The 22054-nt window shown below is 41.4% G+C and overlaps 1 protein-coding gene across 1 annotated transcript in view; it reads right to left on the bottom strand.

Annotated features, from left to right (window-relative positions):
- Positions 1-1920: 1920 nt before the first annotated feature.
- The window catches only part of Wdr11 (WD repeat domain 11), a 45598-nt gene continuing 25464 nt past the window's right edge, over positions 1921-22054 (bottom strand). The window contains exons 14-29 of the mRNA XM_051193140.1: positions 19597-19705; positions 18228-18352; positions 17651-17798; positions 13869-13975; positions 13409-13523; positions 12873-13044; positions 9800-9908; positions 8826-8888; positions 7946-8011; positions 6956-7133; positions 6484-6579; positions 5834-5999; positions 5270-5367; positions 4770-4915; positions 3997-4076; positions 1921-2845 (exon numbers count right to left, since the gene is read on the bottom strand). Coding sequence (XP_051049097.1) covers positions 2688-2845; positions 3997-4076; positions 4770-4915; positions 5270-5367; positions 5834-5999; positions 6484-6579; positions 6956-7133; positions 7946-8011; positions 8826-8888; positions 9800-9908; positions 12873-13044; positions 13409-13523; positions 13869-13975; positions 17651-17798; positions 18228-18352; positions 19597-19705 — 1936 coding nt within the window. The 3' untranslated portion in view covers positions 1921-2687. The remainder of the gene's footprint in view (positions 2846-3996; positions 4077-4769; positions 4916-5269; positions 5368-5833; positions 6000-6483; positions 6580-6955; positions 7134-7945; positions 8012-8825; positions 8889-9799; positions 9909-12872; positions 13045-13408; positions 13524-13868; positions 13976-17650; positions 17799-18227; positions 18353-19596; positions 19706-22054) is intronic.

Below are 22054 nucleotides of genomic sequence, written 5' to 3'. Positions count from 1 at the left end.
TTAAAGTCAACATAGCCTAGCTTACAAGTTACTAGTCATTTCCAGAAGGAAGCAAGAAGATTGGCTTTGCCTTAGTGTTTGGTGGAGCACAAAGGCCATTGGGGCCATGAGAAGGACCCTGGTGGATTGTGTTAGTATTTAGGCATCTGTACTGAGCTGTCCTTGGGGTTCTGACAGGATACACCCTCAGCTGTAGCCACTAAGAGCACCACCTATGTATAGCCACTACATTCCCTTTTAAAAGCCCCCCCCCCTTTCTTCCCCTTTCCTCTCTCCAGGTGCTTCTGTCTCTGAAGGCTGGCTGGTCTCCCTCCTTCCTTTTCCCTTGTTTACAATCTCTTTCCCTACTTAAAAAGAAAAAACACCTCTGCTTGAACCCTGTCTTTCTCTCCTGTGCTACTTTTCTTAAATTACAACAGGTTGGGCATCGTGAACCATCATGGTTAGTTCCTAAATACTGAAGGCCAGGTGCATTCTGCTTTTCAATCTTGGGTAAATTAGAGATAGATGAAAAGGGTGGCAATCGTACACTGTTAATGAGTGGCACTTAAACATTAACCCAACACTTCTTGAGAAAACTGTGAGTGCCTTCCCCATCAGCCTTCAGAAGTCTGCCTGCCTCTTCTCTTGCACCTGTGCGGTGAGGGCCAGTTTCCCCTTGGCCTTGTCCCATCGATTTCACTGCACACTTGTTAGTTCTCATTGTTCGGCTTGCTGGCTCAGCTCGGTGGGACTGTATGGGACTCCAGTCATAGAACACCACAATCAGGATACACACACTTCTGCTTCTTACTAAATTAATTATTTTCTGCAACAGGCATGCATACCACTGGTTTCAAACACAACTAATTTTTGTCTTTTGGACTTAACTATTTTGGCTTAAAAATGATGAGTAACAAAAGATTGGAATAAGTCAGGGTCTTGAAGCAGAACATGTCTGGAGTAAAACAGATCTGCTTCAAATGCCTTTAATACAGCTCTTGTGACTGAACCTTTTGTTTTCATCATCAAAACTGTCACAATTATTTTCCCTCAGAATTGTCCCAAATGACGTAAAAGTCAGTCTGGGCCATGCATACACATCTCCTGCAGCCTCTCTCATGAGAACCCAAGACATTCTTCTGAGCACAGAGAGTAAGGGAAGTGTCTACTGCACTCACTGTGAGGGCAACAGGTGACAGGGGACCTCATGCCCATCTGTCACCAGTGAGATTTCACAAGGCAACAATCTGGCCCCTAAATGGCAAAATAAAACTGTTCAGTCAAGGTTAGGGCAGTAACATTTTAGGCCTTTCAAACCACCTGCCTTCGGCCACAAGTACCCCAGTCGGTCTTCCAAACCGAACAAGCAAAGGCAGTGAATACCTGGTCTGACTATCCACCAGCAAACCGGAAGTGGCCAGCAGATAAGGAGTGGACCTGCCACAGCATTTTCACCTACTACAGACACTGTCCTAGCATTCTCCAGCCTGCATCCCCACCAGCCAGGGCTTCATTTCTCCCAATGCTGTAGCAGCAGGAAGAAAGCTGGTACCTCAGCTACACATGCAGAGCGATAACTAAGGTGTGTCTTTTTTTTTTTTTTTTTAAATCTCAGCTCAGATTTACAGACATTGTTCAAAGCCAGTCTTTTCACCAAAGTGCCACATGGAGTCTAGATAAGCCATCTTCCTCAAGTGCCCCTGATGTCTATAACTTCAAAAATGGAAGACGGGGCTGGAAACAACCCCAAGTTACTGGGAACCAGTGACTGTAACTTTGACCTGAAGTTGTATTTTTCAATGTCTCTGAAAAAATAAAGTAGGGGCGAAGGTGTTGTTCATTTGACTATTTTGGGCCCAAAGACCCCATCTCAAAAAGAAAGAAAGAAGAAAAATAAAACAAACAAACAAATAAACAAAAAAAGCTCAAAACAAAGTATTGGCTGAGATTTTCCTTTATTTATCATTTGTATAGTCACAGTTGTTTAAATTCTGAACAATAATTTATAATAATTACATCTAGTGGAAGAAAACAAAGGCAGAGAATGTAAAAAAGAGGCTTTAGAAATGAGGTTACTGGAATGTAGCCTAGGAGTTAAAATTCAGACCATCCAAGACCACTAACACTAAACATAAAGCTTAGACGTGTTCCATGATGACTATGAGGCCCAAAGACAAAATTGAGCAAGGCCAAGAGCAGGGAACTCAATGTGTTCTCAAGGCAAGAAAAATGAAAGTGTGGTGGCAGGCCATCTTCAAATGCTTTGCCCTGCTATGTCCTAAACAACTGCCTATCAATACAGGCAAACACAGCATGAATCTAAGAAGCCATCGGATGTACAATTTCTTGCTATAGATTTCTTAAACATCCTTAAATTAACAAATGACAAAGGAAAGCAATCCAGTCTCTTGAATTTTAGATTACAAATATTGAAAAGTAGTCACAAGGATCCTAAAATCACTTTCCAAAAGTGTAAATACTATTCACTTTCCCACCTTGTCCCCACTGATCTGAGCTCACATGGGATACAGAACTGGCCCCTAGTGTAAATGTGCCCATGCTGCTGAGACCTGCGGTCCTAAGAAGGTAGTGACACAACTAACAGGGGCCAGGTCTGGATGACCATGACAGTGACCTGGAGCACAGTCAGGTCAGTCCCCCTCACACCTCACTTCCAACATTGGATTTCCTGCACAGAATGTCAGTCACCCTTCTATCAGTTCTTCCTTGGGGGATCCAAGCTCATTCAATAAATCTCTGCCAGCCTCTCCAGCTTTTGAAGCAAAATGCACTGCTCCCTGTTTGAAACCAAGGCTCTTCAGGCTTCGGGCATAGTCTGCATAGATGGCAGTGATGAGTTTCTGTAAACCTCAGTTAAGGAAGACAGGAGCACAGAATGGGCTCCTCACAGACTCCAAAGCAGAAGGGCAGCTCTGCCCAGGTCCTCCAGGGGGAGCTGGTGCCATGGGGCTCAGCATGTCATGAGTATGGGCACTTCTTTATGCAGGGGTGGGGTGAGGGAGGGGGGTGTGCCTCAATCTAACCATGTTGCACTTTGCACCAGCTGAGCCCAAAGTTTCTTCTAGAAGATTCCAGCCAGTGTCCTCAGATGCTGCCACTGCTGTACTCTACTGAGGACTGCAGAAAGGCAGAGGAGAGGAGAGAACCTACACACACCCCCATTCCAGGTCGAAGTTTCTCAGAGACCAGCAGTCAGAGCAGAATAGTTTGTTAGGGAAGAGGATCTAGATGGCTGGGCACCAGGTTTTGAGACAGCCCTGGTCTATGGGTGTCCTGAAAACCTTGATAACAGACCAAGTGACTAGGACCATGGCTTTGCCTAACCTTAGGCTTTACTTTTTCCAATATTTTGATTTGGGTTAACTTTAAAAAAATGAATATGTACAGAGCCAAATAACCAACATATAGAAATGAGGCCAAATGTAGAAACTCAAGAAAAAGGATAATGAGAAATGGCAGAGTTATGCAAACCTGAGGACCTGGGAGCTATATTCACAAGCCCATTCTTTTCAAAAGAAGAAAGTACCCAAGTGATGGTTAGCAGAATACAGTGTCCCTGGGTGTGGGCAGCTCACAGCAGCCCGCCTGTATGGCACATCTCAAACGCTCTGTCCTATTCCACACCAGAGGCTCACTTGGGTACAGTGGGAGTTTTTCAATTTTCTAATCTATATTTTCTACATAAACATATAAAATATATTCCACAAAATGTGTCATTTTGAATACCATTTAAAGTACAAGGACCACATGCATTTCTAAATTACTTACTTCCCTTCTTTTAAGGTCAAACACATATCAGAACACACGGGCCCTTCACTGTGCAGCCCTCTTTGCCCCTTTCTAACTAGCCTGAAGTGCAGGAGGCTGTTCTGTTCTGATTCTTTTTCTTCCTCCTTCTCTTCTGGGTTTGGTGACTCACCGCATGGATTTTTCTCAATGTGATACAGTTCTAACTCTCACTCATGTTACCTTTCCCCTCTTAGCAAAGGATATCTGTGTCCGCACTGACTTCAAATGCACCATACTTGAGACAGGCTTCCACAAACAAGGCTGCTCTATCGAAGTACCTCATGCTGGTCAACGGAATAAAAATAAGTTAGTTCTCAAGATTTGCCATAGGTGGGCATGCATTCTGTCTGAAGCTTTGTACACACTTCCCATGGAAATGGAGTATTCTGTAGGTCACGCCAATACCTTTCTAAGGCCTGGTTTATAAAAGAGGGAGCACGCTTCTCCAAGTACAAGCTTCATGGTAGACACTGAGAACACTGTGCTAAGTAGTTTAAACCATTGTAACCCAGGACCACACGCTTTTCTAAATTATGCACCTGCTACCCAGACTGAGTAAGTAATCTGTCACATCTGTCTCCATTTACTGCCTCTAGTTGTCTATAAGTCAATCTTCTTCCTATCAGAGAGAGACGTTCATGGACACTCCAACTTGCCACAGTCTACTACCTCTCACAGCTCTTGGGGCTTCTTCTCAGCTACTCTTCAAGTCTGAATCCTCCCCATCTGTCTAAAGATTTCTGTAGTCTTAAAATGTGTCCTTTGGGTTTGGCAAACATATTGTTGGAAAAATATATTACAGGCTCTAGAATAAATTACTAATGAACAGAGATGTCCCATCCTCCTCTAGGTTCTTCATCACAACCGTAACTGTACCACTCTCTGGACATCACACACATCTACCTCCACCATCAGAGCCTGAGAACACTGTCAAGTGGCTCACCCAGCACCCTGAGTGGCCAGGGCTCACGCCATACCTGTGAAGTGTCTCTGCCACACTGACAAAGCAACCCAGGGAGAGGAGGACCAGGAGGGCCTTGGACTTCTGATTGACTTGTGGAGAACAAAGGTGGTCAACCCATCGCTTCAGAACATCTGCACATTCTTCGGAATTTAACCGAACCTGAGAAAAAGGTAGACAGAACAGAACATCCTACACTCGACAGAGAAATGAAGTGTTTCTCTGAAACCAACAGCCAAACTGTTACACCACCCAGAAGCTGCCGTTTATCACATACAAACTGCAGTGTTGGGTGTTGGGGGGCCTGGGTGCATCAGACCCCAGCAGGCAGGAGTCAGCTATTTTCTCCTGACTGCTACCAATGCAAGCTGTTTTCAGTGAAAACGGTGGCTAATACTCATAATCACAGGTGAGACAGCAAGTAACCACGTGTAGAGCAGCTTCGCAGGAAAAGAGCAGAGACTCAAAACCAAGCTCTCTACCTAACTGCTCAGGACACCTACTGGAAATGCCTACCTTTGCAAGCCATGCTGCCCGATTCCACTCGCCATATGTTTGCAGGTAGCGGCAGGCATCCGCAGCCTTGTCTATCAGGCAGAGCAACTGAACGCCCTCTGGAAGACAGAACAGTCCCTTTATCTGATGCAGCAGTGCTCTGTTTAATAAATCATTACAAAGTAAAGCCACATTTAACTTTGGTCTTGTACATTGTATACAGGGTGAGCGCACTTAACCATTTCAGATAAGGGGTATTCAACCAGGACCTAATGGGAAGTTGTTGGACTAAATTTTAAAACAAACTATTAGGGCAGAGCTCTACAATGTCACCTCTCAAGCAACCAGGGTAGTGAGCATGAACACAATCTAGAGCATGAACTGGGGCAACTGGCCCAGGATCGTGGGACCTACGCCTGCCGCCCCCGCCATCATTCACATTCCTATTATTACACTTAGAATAAGCTCTGCTTATGTGATTGTAGTAACCCTACAATCAGCACTAGTTTTCTGTAGCATATACAAAGAGACATGTCTTCAACGGCCCAACCCAGCACTGACAGATGCAGTAACAGCGTGCCTTACCTGCCAACTTGCCATTGGCGATCATATTCGTTGCCACCAGCTTAATGGTGCTCTGAGAAGGGCCCGAGGAGGTGACAGTGGTGACCAAACAAGCTTTCAGTGAGTCACAGTAATAGTGCTGGTTATCTGCACTTGTTTCCAACAGCAGCTGCACGGCTCTGTCTGTCTAGGAAGAGAAACACCTCCTCTAGTTACAGGAACATTCTCTTCCAACAGAGCCTTTTAAGATTCAAAAGGGGAACAGGGGAACGTCAGAGTCTGAAGCCTAAAGGCAACATTCACTTTCAAACATGTGATGTTTTATCAACATATACAAACTAGCGAAAGTCCTGCACTTTAGCTCTAAGGCAAGCAAACCCAGTCAGTCTGGGGCAGAGCTGCTGGGAGGGATGGTTAGGAGGAGTGCAGCCACACAAAGCCAACAGCTGCTGTCTGCTATAGAAGCTAAAGCTACAGCAGACTAACCTCATGGCCGCGATGCTCACAATGTCTACGGGCGACACTGTTAAAGAAAGCCCAAGTGTGTACAGAGAAGGGCATGCACTCACGGTAGCTATATACATATGGACGCGGAAGTGAGAGTATATGCACAACGATGCTCTGAGATGCCCATCAATTAGCAACTCCATGGAGCATCAAAACTGACATACCTGACCCAAGAGTAGCAGCTGGTCTGTGCATTTCCTTGTGTGATCGTAAGTTGACCTTTTTACTTCCTGTAGATTAACTCTTTCCAGTTGAAATTTCTAAAGTAGGAAAGAAGGAGGAAGAGCAAGAGAGGAGAAGGAGAAAGAAGAGAGAGGAAGGGAGAGGAGAGGAGGAAGGAAGTAGGAAGAGAAAATTTAGTCAAACCTTTAAGTCAAGTAAACTTTTTAAGTCAAGTAAAAATATTGAGATTTATGGAAAAGTAAGGTGAGCAAATTAAAATGATCAAAACTTTTTGGGTGTATTAAAAACTTAGTGTTTATGAGCTTTCGGAGATTCAGGCTTTTCATGCAATATGCCACACTTATTTCTAGGCTGTGGACTTTAATTTGGCTTAGAAGTTTTCCAAGTTTAAGATGCTCAGGTAAATGACGATGAGATCTGTGAATAAGGCTTTGCTCTAAAAAGCAGCAGCACCTGGAAGTAGGCGTTTTCACAGAGCACGTCATAGCAGATATCTAGTGGGTTGTTCAGCTTCTCCTGTGGAGCACCTTCCTGGGCTACCACTGTGTCCCCAGACTTGGCTTGGGACAAGCTGTGCAGGTAGTGGGCCGCCACTGTCCAGAAGTGCAGCTCTGACTCATCACCATAGAGCCTGGAAAAGAGGAAAGTGAGCCTCCATGAGTTCACACTCCAGGCCTGATCAGACTGCCTTGAGTAGCCAGCCTCTAGCACCTGGAACAATGTTCCGCTTTGGAGTCCATCAGAGAAAACATAAAGCAGTGGGCCCTCTGGCCTGGTTACTGGGTTCCCAATGGCCGCCACACAGAGCCCTTCACATCTCTACAGCTCTACAGGCCTGGCCTCCCAGTATCTCTATGTTTGGGCATCAGCTTCCCAGTAAGAGCTTCTGGATAAAGTGTCAAAATAATCTGCCACTTGTTCTCTGGGACAGGGAGGGAAATGTCTTCATTGTAAGTGACTCTGCTAAACATAAACACTAGGAAAGTACAGGTAATTGCTTTTAAAGGTATTTAAATGCACACTTTGTAGCTGACAGGTTTTATTTATTTATTTGGTTTGAGACAGGGTTTCTCTGTATTGCTTTGGAGCCTGTCCTGGAACTATCTCTGTAGATCAGGCTGGACTCGAACTCACAGAGATCTGCCTGCCTTTGCCTCCCAAGTGCTGGGATTAAAGGTGTGTGCCACCAACGCCCTGTTTGTGGCTGACATTTTAAAAGCTGACAATAGGCAAAAGTCCTTGCAGCACAGTAAGCCCAGATCTCGTTTAAGATGTAAAAGGATTTCCAGTTTGTATCACCACTCTTAAAATGGATTGTAAGTCAAATCTAAAGGAGGAGCTTAGATTTTAAAACACGTCAGAGTTTGGTATAACTTTTACAGTGCCTCAATAAGAGAAGTAAGTTACTCTGAATTGTTTCTTATACATGTCAGAGAACATTACCTGGAAACAAGCAGGCACCTCTGCAAGAGAGAGAATTCAGGATCAAGCAGGAGTTTCTTTATGTCACTGCAGACAGGAACCCAGACAGAGGTAGCACAAACATTTCCAATGGAACAAAAAGCAAAGAGATGTATCAACAGATGTTCAGGATTTCTAAGAGCAGTTACTTTGTCTTGGCTCCCAATTTACACAAGTGGAAGGATGCTGCCAACCATCTTGAGCACTAGAGCCAGGACTCTGCTTTGCAGTCTTGGCAATAGTTTACTTGACTGCAAGGACAAGGATGTCACTGTCGACAGTATTCTTGACAGTATTCTTAAAGTGTCAATCTTAGGAAACTAAAGACAGGTAATTATTTTGAAATTGCCATTAACCAAGTATTATTAACTTGTTAAGGATTATACTATATGGCAGAATCTAGATTGCAAAAACATGTTCTATTTTACCAAACACTTCAGGTGGACCCCTATTTTCTCCCCCCCTTTGCAAAATAATTCTCAGTATTTATTTTTAAATGCTCACGGCTCTAAGAAACACCAGTTTCTTAGCCAGAACTGTGTACTCACAGCACCTGGCTGTGAGTCTAAGGTTGTCTTAGAGTCACCTGTGCGCTCTCTAACACAGCTCCATGAGGCACTCATGATGGAGCCTCACTACACAGAACTCCTGGTCCTAACAGAGCACAGCAGTTGGAGAGCTGGGAACTGGGTGGAGACCGATACTCTGTCCCTGTAATTACTAAGTTAGTCCTTCCAGCAAAGCTATGTCAACAGTCTCTCTGTGAACCATTAACACTTAGGAAAACAACTGTTTTGGTTTTAAAAATCAAATTAATGTGTGTTACTTTCCTGTGTTCTTCTATGAAATACAGAGTGCTTACTTAGACAATGCATTCAACTGTTCTTGAAGGAGAGTCTTTATTTCTTCATTTTCTGGATAATCACTGTATAGAAAAAAAGTTTGAATCATTCTGTCTCTGCATTTATTACTATGTATTTCTTTACTGAAAAACATTGTATTAATATAGAAATAACATTTTTATAACCTCTGGTTAAAAACTTGGCTATAGGTCAAAGTAGTAACAATGTACCTGGGACTCACCAACCATTTTTTATGGCTTGTCTTTCTTTTTCTTACTGAATAGAAACAAGGAAATGAATAAAGAAACCTCAGGTTTCCAAAAGAGTAAAAAATTGGTTTCTGGTTCTAAGAACTATCACGTTTAGATTCCTTTTAATAAAGAACCTACAGTGAAGAATGACTAAAGCGATTTGTTCCCTCTGCCCTGTAGAATGGCCATTTGTTTCTCTAAGTAGGCAATGCTTAGGCAACAGATACATATTGCCTTAAAAACAGCAACAGCAAAACCCTCATCCTTCCCACACCAACCTGTGCCATCCACATCCACATACTGTAAAGTTCAGTAAATTGTAGTAAATAATTGCTAATTTGTTTTTTTTTTGTTTGTTTGTTTTGTTTTTCCCAGTGAGGTAGACACTGATTTGTAAACACACTTCTGATCCTGCTATAAAGAATTAAGCCTGGCCCCAAACCTGTAGCATCTCTTGGTTCTTTTCACAGTCATCTTTTCCCCCCCATCCTGATGCACCCAGTCCTGAGAGTGAGCATCCTATGCACCTGCAGCTGTTCTCCTCACTGACCACTCTTCTTCCAAGTCCCCACAGTGGTAAAAGCACACAGAACAGGAATCTAGGTAGTGTTTATGTTTTGGCCTGGATTGGTGTTAAGGCTTCATTCCTTTTAAGCTCTGGACTGTATACCAGAGCTAATTTTCACAGGTGTCCTGCAACCCCGAGTAAACCATGCACAGAAAATAAAAATGAAATAACTTACATGTGAGAAATGTCCAAAGTATATTGCCCATTCCAAGGCTGGTGTAGTAAGAAGGCTTTCAAGGCAAGGGAGGCCCTTGGAACAAGGAGGTATGGGCACCACACAGGCTCTAGACAGCAAAGGAGTGCTTCTCAATAAAATGAATTTTTATACCTCAACAAAGCCTCAGCTACAGGCCATTTACAGGGCAGTCAGAAGAGACCAATGTCTACATTTGGTGCAACTGGGACTCTATTCCAGAACAAAGATTCTTGCACTCAAGTTTGATTAGTACATTGTCTTTCTCCTTTTTAAAGTTTAAATATCTGGAATGGCACAAAGCTCTATACTACTGAATAAAAGACTCAATGTAGCAACTCAAAACATACCGATAAAGCTCATTTAAAAAAAAATATTAAAAACAACTACATTTATTTCCATTGTTTGAAACACCAGATCTGTTTTTCTGAGACTATTAAACTAACATGGTCCAGCCATCCATCAGGAATTGGTTGCTGAAGGGACTGGGGGACCCATGAGTTCTTTGTGAAGTCTTTTGCACACAGGGATAATTTCCTATAGGCATGACCTTCATCCCCAGCCCCCAACATGAAGTAGTTGCTTATCTGGACACTACAAAACAAGTAAAAGCTGGCTATTTTCAACACATTCCAGTGGAAAGATAGAGGACCAATGGTTCTATCACCTAGCAGCTACACACACCATCTCCCTCAACTGGACTCCTCACCTCTGACCCACTACCCAGGGGCCCACTGGCTTTCACTACCCAGTCTCTTCCAGATCCTGTGGCGCCTTCCTTGAACAGACACAATGAGTTCAAATGGTCCAAATGTATGACAAACTGTGCCATCTAATATGAAAGACACCTAGTAGTCACATACATAGTTACTGAGTACCCGAAAGATGGATAGCATGAAGAAAATGAACAATTTAATAAATCCCAATACTTGACTCAGTGATTATGTAACTTCTATGTAGATCTGGAGTGACTCAAATACATAGCTACTGTTGCTCACATGAAATGATATAAAATCTAAACAGGGCTAAAATATTTCTGCTAAAAATTTGTTCTCTGAATTACAGCTATCCCAACTTGCTTAGCTATACAGATAAAATACAACAAGATCTTGAAGACTTAGTGCTTAAAAAAGGCAAAAATGTCATTAGTAATTATTAATAAAGACTATACTTAAAATGATACTTTTTAATACTTAAGTTAAATAAAGTCTTCATTAAAATCAAGCGTACCTCTTTTTTTTTAGTTCTTAAGGTGTTATTTCTAGAAAATTTAAAGCAAACCATATGACTCATTATGCTTCTATGAAGTAATGCTGCTTTAGCAAACATGGTACTATGTGTCAAAAATTAAACTGGTGATGAATAATATGCACAGGCTTTTCAACTTGAGAGTCAGATGAGGTGAGAAATGTTTCTACTACTATGTTTCCACACCTGAGAGTTTTAATGCTGATTCTATAAAAGCACCTAAAATACTATCCATATTCAAAGTTCCTAACTACTCCCTAGATATCTTGATAATTATATTCTTTTTAAAAAACCTAGAGTCTGGGAGCTAGGAATACAATAGTGTGCATGCTTAGTAAAAGGCTGAGGCTCTGGAGTCAACCCTTAGGGTGGGGTGGTGGGGGTGGGGGTGGAGGGTTGGGGCGTGGTGGGGTAGACAAACAAGTTTGGAGCCCAAAAAAGGCTCCTTCTTTTGTTCCTTCACTGCCCAGCAGTGACCCTTCCTGTTAGTAAGTTAAAATTCCACTTTTCTGGTTGAGGCTATACCACTAGAGACTGAACAAGCTTAGTATTTTTCTTTCTAATATTAGTAAAACTTTAAGTATGATGATGTAAACCCTAGTTCCCAGCCAGATGTTTAAGCACAGTATACAGTTAGTAGGATAGACTCCAATTCTGTAGTCAGCTTAGTTGAGAACACATTAAAGAGACATAGAGATTTTTAGATTCAAATTTTAAATCAAAAGTAAAATAAAGTTCCTAAATACTTAGATTTTGATTACCTATGTTTTAGCCTAGAACTAGCAACTGTGTTTCTTTATTTTTTTGTTTTTGTTTTTGTTTTGTTTTGCTTTTTAAACATCACCCTTGTGATTCCCTCAGTTTCCTTGGTAATTCAGGTTTAAAGTGTTTGCTTCTGCTTGTCTCCCTTGGTGAGGAGGTCTTGACCCCTCTGCAGAGCTGACAAATGACTCAAGATCAGATCAAGTACGGGAATGTGATAAGTGGCTTCTCCTTTACCTGTGGTAGTCACAGCCACAAAGAAAGAAGAGCTAGTGCCCCAGTAGAGTGGGCAGAGGTCAGAGAGTGACAAGAAACAATGCCCAGCACATGTAAGTTACAAGCGTCCCAGCTAGTACCAAGAGCAAGAGGTCAGATTCATATAGCCTCAGTCTTCCCAGTGCCAAATAGTAATCAAATCTACAAAGCACTGGCAATTCTGAGTTGAGTCAGTTAATGAATAACCAAGGCTCTAAGAATTTTTTTTACAAAGTAGATGGCCAGGTGTGTGCATGGTGAATGTACCAAGAGGGTACTTAGAGCTGGAAGTCCCTGATCTACCCTAGTTAGGACCAGAACCACTGTTGCCTTCTGAAAGTGCATTCTAAAGGTGATCCCACTCCAAAAGACAAAGGCTGCCTTTTAAACAGCTGGATGGATATGCTTGTGACCTTATTTTTTCTTTGGGAACAACAAGTCATGCATGCAGTTTTTGTTTTGTTTCAATTTTTACTATATTTTTAATTTGTGTAAAAGAACAAACTCAGAAAAACCACACAAGAAAGCAGCAAGATAGTGCAATCACCTAGCTTAGCTATGGTTGGTCACATAACGAGTCACAGACAGGACTCAAATAGAATGGTACACAGAACCACTCACCAAAGTGGATCTGCATTGATACACAATGCAGAACACGCAAGGCTTATTACTGAAAAGTCATTAGATTCATGTTTTCCCAAGAGTTCTTAGAAATGAATGAAGCAATTGTCCTCTGTCTAGATGGCCATAGCCTGTGGCAGCCAAGCACCCTTTCAGGAGTGTGCCTTACCTGTCAACTCCTGCTCATCCATTCTAAAACACGTAGATTTCATCGACATCTCCAGGACTCTGATGCACCCGTCATCAGATGCCAAGATCACCTTATCTGATGTGCACCAGTCCACATCCAAAATCCGAAAGGTCACGTTTCTTCCACTTCTTAAACTGCTCACCATCTGAACCTGTAACATGATTGACGGGAAATGAAGTTGTTGACATTTCTGGATTAAATGGTCAAGAGACTGTGTGTCTGTAAATGAAGAGCCTCTGGCAGCCCATCTCCCACATGCAGCCTGCATTCCACAGGTCTCAGTCACAGAGATGACACTAAAATATCAATCAATCAATCAATCAATCAATCCGCCATGCTGTCTCGCTTACAACAAAAAAATACTGTGAGAGCAAAATTCTCTAACAAATAATCTCTTTTAAGAAGACTGAAGATTATTACTGAAGATTCCATTTTCAGAAAAAGTGGACAACAGAACCAGGACCCTTGCTAACAGCTTCCTTGGCTTCACAGTCAGGCCGCACAGCTGGGCCTACCTCCTTAGTGTCCCACACTTCAGCGCCGTCATTATACATTGCTATTAGCTTCTGGTTTCCTTTGCCAGGGGCAAAACGAATCTTCCTCACCCAACTTCTATGTGTGGGTATTCCTCTGAGGACAAAGAAACAAAAACAGAAACATGATATGAAATGCAACCCTGCCAGTGTGCCCACTATTTCTGATCAGGTGTGCAGATGGCAGACCCACTTTACATTCTTGGGAGCCACACGAGACAGGTAGATCTGCCCACTAATATCTGCTGGAGCAAGGTCCCAGGGCTTCTGCATGGCTGCCTGCAGATCATGGTCAACTGTGCTGACCAGAACTTGGCTCATGACCAGTCTTCCTCCAAAGTTTAGACAGTAAGGGACTCAAAGCTCCAATTTAACTCAGGTTTATCAGTCTGATTTACAACTGTAAGTTTCCACTTGAACAAAGATTTCTCTTGGCGCCTACCTAGATACTCTGCCTTTCAAATCCCAGAAGTTTAAATTTCCATCCATATCTCCAAGCACTAAGGTATCCCCTTTCCAAGCGATGCAGGTAATGCTGCCCATGCTACCCTAGAAGCAAGAACAACAAAACCACACATGAACTTCTAAACTGAGTCACCATTAGAACAGAAATATTTCCCTGTAATAATCACAATGAAATAATAAATACACTACTTAGAAAGCATTGACTTTAGTATGAATGCCATCAACCCTTAAAACTTTGAACACTGAAAGAGTCACTACATTCAGCTTCAACTGTGCTAATCCAGGGTATTTCGATTTAATAGATATTCAAAGTGCCCATTCAAATGGACACTGGATGTCGCTGCTATCCAAACTACATCTATAGAGAAGGCATGTCTTTCAGGAAGAAATACTTTAGGAAAAAGAAAATTCCAGGAAGAAAAGAATAAATTGCAGTCAAGAGAGCCAACTCTGATTGATCTCATTACAAAAGGCTATATAAATCAGTTCCAAGGGAAACTCAATCACCCTCTGTGTAGTGTAGCGGTCTGTCCACTAGAAAAGAAGCTGACACGCTGTTGTAAGAGGTGAGCGCAGCGGGGAGAACCAGCAGAGGCACAGGGTGGACTAGAGGCCCTAAGCACTAGTGCTCTGCATCAGACTGCCCTGACAGCATGGGGTTGCAGCGTGATTATTTAACCTTTCTGTGCCTTGGGCCTATTGTTGCTGGAGTCTGGTGCTAGTCATATATCTATAAATACACATGCGAGTTGGTATTAAACAATGTTGTTACTCACTGCACTCACTCCACTCATTAAAAGAAAACTCACTTTGAATTTATAGAACAATGAAAGCATTCAGAGTGGCCTCTATGGCTAGGTCAGGGATGTGCCAATACTTGACAAAATGACCTACTGCCTCTCTAAATATTATATAAATTCTGGTGCTACACCAGGAACTAAAGAAAAACGGAATTAAAAATCAATACTGTAATGAACTTAATAACAAAAACAACATACATCAAGTGCATGAGACTCTGTAATATGAAGCAGTGTTCTCAGATCTTACTTCCATTTCTCTGAAATCTGAACATGAGAATACTACAGGTTAAATTAGCCCACAAACTAGTGTAGCTGTGTTAATTCAATGTGCAGAAAGGAAGACCACCCCCTTTGTGGTGCTGAGGGGAGCAGGAGAGGTGCTGTGGAGGGAGGGCCCGCTGTGTACCCAGTGGCTCTAAAAACCCTCTGCAGAGCTAGCTACCACTCTGCTGCTGTGCTGACCACAAGCCAGGCAGACACACAAACAGCAGACATTCACTGTCACATTCTTTCAATTTTCAAGATAAAGGAAGCCACTGAGGACTGACTACATATACCTACAATTTAAAATACGCTAACTTTTCTCTTTTCTTGTACCATTTTATGTACTTTATAGTTTGAGGGGGTCAAAGTCCTGAGTGAAAATTTCAAATCAAAATCAATGTTTAGTACTTTACATTTGAGAGAACAATAAGGAAAACATTGGATTGAAACAAACAAATCCTTTTCCTACACACTACATTATAGTCCCTGGGGGCGAAAATCAGCTTCAGAAAAATAATAAACCCAAACCAATTCTTACATAGTATATAGATATCAATCCCTTCCCTAAACATAATGTGCTCTCTGAAATGCACACCAATTTCACTGAAGGCCTCATGCTTACTAATACAGTCATTCCTTTGAAGACTTACATTAATTTGAAAGAATTCAGGAGATTAAAGAGAGTTGTTATACCCAGGGTTCAATGCCCACAAAATAGAGGTGACACCTTCTAAGCCACGTGGCATGACTACCTTGAAAAGGCATTTATAGGACTAAAGCTGGCCAGTGCTTAGATGGTAGAGTCTCCAAGCCTGACAACCAGAGTTTGAGACTTGGGATCTATATGGTATAAAGAAAGGACTGACTGCTACAAGTTGTCCTATGACTGCCACATGTAAGCTGTAAATATTAATGTAACAAATTAAAAAACAAAAAACAAATGTTCATGTCCAAAGTCCAAAGCATTTTCTTTGGTTTAGTCAGAAAGACTGGCACTTTGAGTCTTAGGCTTCATTACATCCTAACCTCAATGTGAAGCAACTGGAAAGTGAAGAGATTAAATTACAGGTAACTCTGTAAGAGACAAGATGCCATCTTTCCTGGGCTTCTAAAAGAGGGGCTATGTGGAGGCTGAGAGTGCCCAGTGGGCTCTCCAAATTTTTAGCAGCATTAGCAACAACTGCTTTTCCTTAAAGTTAACTTCCCTATTATAATCACCAAACATCAGCTTTCTATATTTATATTACTACATCCATTCTTTCAAAATCTTAAAAATGTAAGACAATCTCAGAGTACTTAAAAATAGACATTATTAAGTCCTAGATATAACTTAATTCTTCTATATAAGGGACAAATTTATGCTATATGAAAAGATTCTCATGCTAACTTCAATTTCATAATAATGGTTTTAGGGGAATGCCTTCAATTCTCTGCTTGTGCATAGGGAAGACTTGGTAGCTAGTCTCTAAAGAACTCCACCCATTCAAGGGGCCTTGGTAATTACTTCCCACAATAAGCAGGACTGATTCAAGGATCAACAGTAGACTGCAAAATTGACAGGGTGTAACTTCTGGATGTAGAGCATATATCCTGGCTCTTTTGACTCACTCACTGGAGGAGAAGTCAGCTACCGAGTTATGTCAACTTTACACAGGAAGGGTCATCTGGGAGGAGGGACCTCAACTGAGAACATGGCTCCAGCAGATTGGCCTGAGGGGCATTTTCTCGACTGATGACTGATGTGGTATGGCCCAACTCACTGTGGGCAATGACATCCCTGGGCAGGTGGTCCTAGGTTGTGTAAGAAAGCAGGTAGAACAAGTCATGGCAAGCAAGTCAATAAGCAAAATTCCTCCATGGCCTCTGCTTCGGTTTCTGCCCTGACTTCCCTCAGTGACAGCATGTGACCTGAGACACATGGGACAAAATAGCTATGGTGTCCATCACAGCAACTGAGACCCTAACTGATACTGTCTCTCTGCCCCATTTAACTTTAATTGCAGCTAGTTAGGATCCTTACTAAGCCACTTTAAATATGGCAGCCAGCTTTCTGTTAGGACATCTATTCTTAGATGGGAATTTTAATTAAATACACATTGTGTAAAATCCCTCCTCATGCATCTATTTAATTATAATCTGTACTGGTTAGTAGTCTATTAATTCATATATTAAAAGCAATCTGTAAGATGTATGCTGATGCCAATTATTAACTACAGTTGATTTTACAAAGCCATAAATGATACCTAGAAATGAGTAAATACTAATGCTACTAAACTTACAATCTGATTATAATTATCCTAAACTAACCAAATGTTTCCTGAAAAATCTATGGACTGGAAACAGGATGGTTGCTGATGCTAGATGGCTGAGCTCCAAACATGGCTCTGTCATGACTCAGCCATGAACCTTGGGAGGTCCCTTTCCACCCTCAGCTTCATAGGCAAACAGAGATAATTCCTGTGGACCACCATCGTGGCAAGAAGGAACAGTACATATGATCTAGGATCCCGGGGCTGTGTTACTTTGCAGAGATATGGACCAAGTTCAATCAAAGATGACTTCTCCTCATATAGTAACAATTTTTAAAATTAGGCTTTTCTCAAGATGTTTTCCTTAACTATGTCTTCACTGGATATGGATAAACAAGATCCCTGACCACACTCCTCACAGAGATGTACTTGAGTATGACACTCACGTCTGGTGGAATCCGAGCACTGTCCTTAACAGAGTTCCCTTCGACAGTGAGATGATAAACCTGGCCATCGTTGTCAGTAAACACAAAATGCTCCCGAGCGGAGATGTTCTGACTGAGTTCAGACTTACTTTCTGCCTCCTGTAATAAGCTTTAAGACAAATAAAAAGATCATTTTTTTTCCCCTAGAGTGACACCCACTAATACCCACCATATAGATGCATTTACAGGAGTTCCAAGACCATCTGTAAACCTCTGAAGTTCAGTATAACAATCCAGGATTCCCAGTACATTTTCTGTGATGGTGATTCTATCTCTAGCCACCTCAGTGTTTATTTGCATTTTTGACATTCATGGAGTAGAAAGGTGCTGGCTTGATCACACTCATGGCTGCTGACAGGTTAACAGCACCGTGTGTTACTGATAACACTGAACACAAGGACAACAAAGCTCAACTTCAGTCCTCTGGGTCTGCACTGAATGAATGTTCACAAGTGAGTCTAACTCCCTACCACAGATGACCTGCATGGTGTCTGCCAGGGTCATTGTCAGAACACCCACAGGGGCCAGAACACAGTACCTGATCACAGACGACTCCACAGCACCCAGCTCTGCATCTGAGACGACAGTCTGACGGGCCATAGCCTCCCGGGTGGCAAGCTGTTTCTTTCTCAGGCTCTTCAGGTTGTGTGATGGCGACCACTCCTGTGTAGCAAAAGTGACAGATATGCCAGGCTCCCTCTATCAAAGCCTGCTTAGAGCAGCTGGGAAGGGCTACTTTCTATTAGCACACAACTTGGTCTCAAGTGAGGATGTCATTTAATGGCAAAATTCTACATGCATGTTTTCATCTTTCTTTTAAACAAGATGAAATGAATTCCACTACAGTCCTGTGCATTCCCATCCAACAAGGACTATAGAACTGTGGTCTCCCAGGCTGCTCTCAGGTATAGGTGCTCACACAGTTGCTCACTTACATGTTTACCCTTACACCTCCACCTATTCTAATGAGCTTAACCCAGTATCACCCCATGTAAAAGTTCCCTTTTAAAGTTTATCATATAGGTGTGTGTGGACAGTTTCGAGCCACCACATGGGTGCTGGAGATTGAACCCCAGTCCTCTAGAAAAGCAATGAGTGCTCTTAACCACTGAGCTATGTCTCCAGCCCTGTTATATAAAAGTTCTTCACATGTAGTTATTGTACATATGTGTATCTCTAAGACAGTCTTCTGCTGTCTGGCTCAGGCTGTATGAAATGAGCTGTCCTCCTACTTCAGTCTCTCCAGTCCTGGGACTTCAGGGTATGCTTCCACGGCCAGTTCTCACATTCATAGAAATCTAATTTATATAATCAGTGGTTAATACCCTCCTGTTTCTTACTCTTGCTTTTTTACTTTCCTCCATTAAAGTGGAATAATTTTTGTCTATAGACACAGAGTACTAGTGAGTACAGAAAAGAGAGAGTTGAGAGGGTGCTTAACATACAATGTATACTTGCATGACAACTTAAAAAATAAAAGGTGAAACTGTTTTCTCACACTGACTACTAAACAGTCTGACTATTCTCTTTGATTTGCATACGGCTGTACTATGTATTTGGATTCCAAATACCCAAGGGTTTATTTCTGAATTCTTCCTGGTGTTGACCCATTTCCTCTTCTTATGTCAATAAAGCAATAGTTTTATTTCTATGGCTTTTAAAAAGCGCTAATAGCAGATATCATGGCCACCTTTATATCTATGACAACCATTCAAAGCCCTTTCATAACTTCTTTCTTTCATAACATCTTCTTTCATAACTATATTTATTATGTTCCCCAAGATACCTAAAAGCTAACACATTTTAACAAGAAAATACATGACAAAAATGAAGCTAACTGAAGCTCAGAAAAGTAGCTACCACACAGGTCTGTAGCCAGGAAAATCAGCTGCCAGGCTGTGACTTACCAACGCAGTTATAGCAGGAAAGCTTTTAGACATTTCTCTAAGAAGGGTGCAAGTTCTAATATCCCATAATTCCAGGGGTTTATCTTTGAAAACAACTGCCAAATACTGCCTAAAATAAACAACAAAAATTAAAATTTATCAAAAGATTCCACTTTACAACAACAAAACATTATGAATTAGTTAATAAGCCAAGGGAAAAAAATCAGATGGCATGTCCCATGCATAGGCAATTAAAATAACATTCAGACCCCCACAAGAAGTCATGTTCAAAGTTATATTAAATGTGAATCACTGAGAAGCTGAGATTGTCAGTGCAAACAGAACTGGACAAATCCAGAGGCACAGATGAAGTCATAGTAGGCAGAGGGAAGATACCCACTGACTGGTCCACATAAGATGAACACTAACTGGTCCACATAAGAGGATGCAGTTTCAGTGAAAATGATCAGAATGCAATACAATACAGGAAACTGCCAACTCCACTGAAATAGTAAAGTAACTTTCGGGGAAGGAGAAATTACCACTGAGAGGTATTTTCAAAGACTCTGCAGAGGGGGGTGAAGATAGGAGAGCTGAGTAAATAGGATACTAGAGGGTCTTAGTACACACCTTAAGCAGACAAGTACAGGAATAAGCCCCTAGCACACACTGTCTAGAAGAAAACCACTCAAGCTCACGAAGACTTATCAGGGTGTATACATAAGGATAAACAAATATATATACTAATCAAAACAAAACTGCACTGGCTGTTCCAATATCAGACTTATTTCCAAATGCAGAACACCCAAGAGAAAGGATCCTTCCTAGTGATAAAAAATAATTAATCAGAACAACATGATCTTAAATGTGTGCCTGAGTACAGAGCACAGAATACCCTCAAGAACCTGAGGTCTTCAAGAGAAAGTCAATTAGTCCATAACTAACACAGGAACTAGGCACTAAGAATTCGATACTACACAGAATGACTGCAACAGAAAACCAGCATGAACACAGCAAACTTGAGTAACCATGGAGAACCCAACTCACAGAATACTGTAATAACACAGTTTTTCAAGTCTCAGGGACAGTATAGATACCAAGCCATTAAATCTAGAAGTCTGAAATAACATAAAATTGTGCTCTCTGACTACCACAGAACTAGAAAAATAACAGAAAAAAAAAAAAAAAACCCCAAAGATGTAAATATTCTATGGGAATGCTAAGATAGTAGGACATGAAGTAAAGCGAAAATATACATATCAGAAAGTTTAGTCCATGTTAAAATGGTGTCATGTAGTAGGGAATGCTTATGTTAAAGGGCCAGGGCTTAAGATGCTGGTGCTCTCACCATTTGCATTCAATATTTACTAGCAGCCCTACTCAGTGCAACAACAACAAAACAAAAGGCCTAGAGATGAAAAAGATCAGAAGTGTCTTTATTAACATCCAAGTCTGCCTACACATAGTCTTCTAAGGAATCAACAAAAATATTACTAGAATTAATGACTGAGCTTAGCATGATCACAAGATTTAAGGTAACCATCCAAAACTTAATTGTAGTTCAGTATATAATAATTGGAAATTCAGACTTAAAAATCCATTATAACAGCATCATTAAAGATATAAAACATTGAATATAACATAAGATTTACATATTGAATCATGTACAATACTGCATGTAATACCATATTGAAAAGTACATAATATTCCTGGACAAAGAAAAGCTAAATGGGTGGTATAAATTCATGAATTTAAAAATTTGTTAAGATTCCATTCTTCCCCCTCTGATACATAGATCAAAACCCCAGGAAGGTGTTTTGGGTAAACACGACAAGCTTGTTCTAAAATTCACACAGAAATCCCAAAATACATTGCTATCAATTTTCACTGTTTTCCAAAATGAAATGACTAAGGTGAATTTTTATGTCATGAGATTAATAAAGCCAGCTGTCTTAATTAGAATTTCTATTGCTACAACAAAATGCCATGGCCAAAAACCAAGATGGGGAGGAAAGGATTTATTTGGCTTACATTTTCAAATCACTGCTTATCACTAAAGGAAGTCAGGGCAGAAACTCAGCAGGAACCAGGAGAAAGGAGCTGATGCAGAGGCTATGGAGGATGCTGCTTACTAGCCTGCTCCCATGGCTTGCTTAGCCTGCTTTCTTATAGAACTCAGGACCACCAGCCCAGGGATGACACAATGGGTTGGGTCCTCTGCTTCAATCACTAATTAAGAAAATGCTTTACAGCTGGATCTTATGGAAGCATTGTCTCAACTGAGATTCTCTTTTTTAGATGACTCTAGCTTGGGTCAAATTGACATAAGAGTAGCCAGCACAGCCAGTTTTATGAATTGACAAAGTGTGTTTTTCCTGATAAAGACTGTTGTCTTCTAAGCCTTGTGCCCTTTTGAGCATGGGATTATTGTGAAAGATCTCATTTTCTCTGTGTACAATTTAGGTTCATTTTATTTCCA

Source organism: Phodopus roborovskii, unplaced genomic scaffold, assembly GCF_943737965.1.
Source record: "Phodopus roborovskii unplaced genomic scaffold, PHOROB, whole genome shotgun sequence".
Classification (NCBI taxonomy): domain Eukaryota; kingdom Metazoa; phylum Chordata; class Mammalia; order Rodentia; family Cricetidae; genus Phodopus; species Phodopus roborovskii.
The sequence above is the reverse complement of the archived record's forward strand: the minus strand, read 5'-3'. Positions and strand labels throughout refer to the sequence as shown.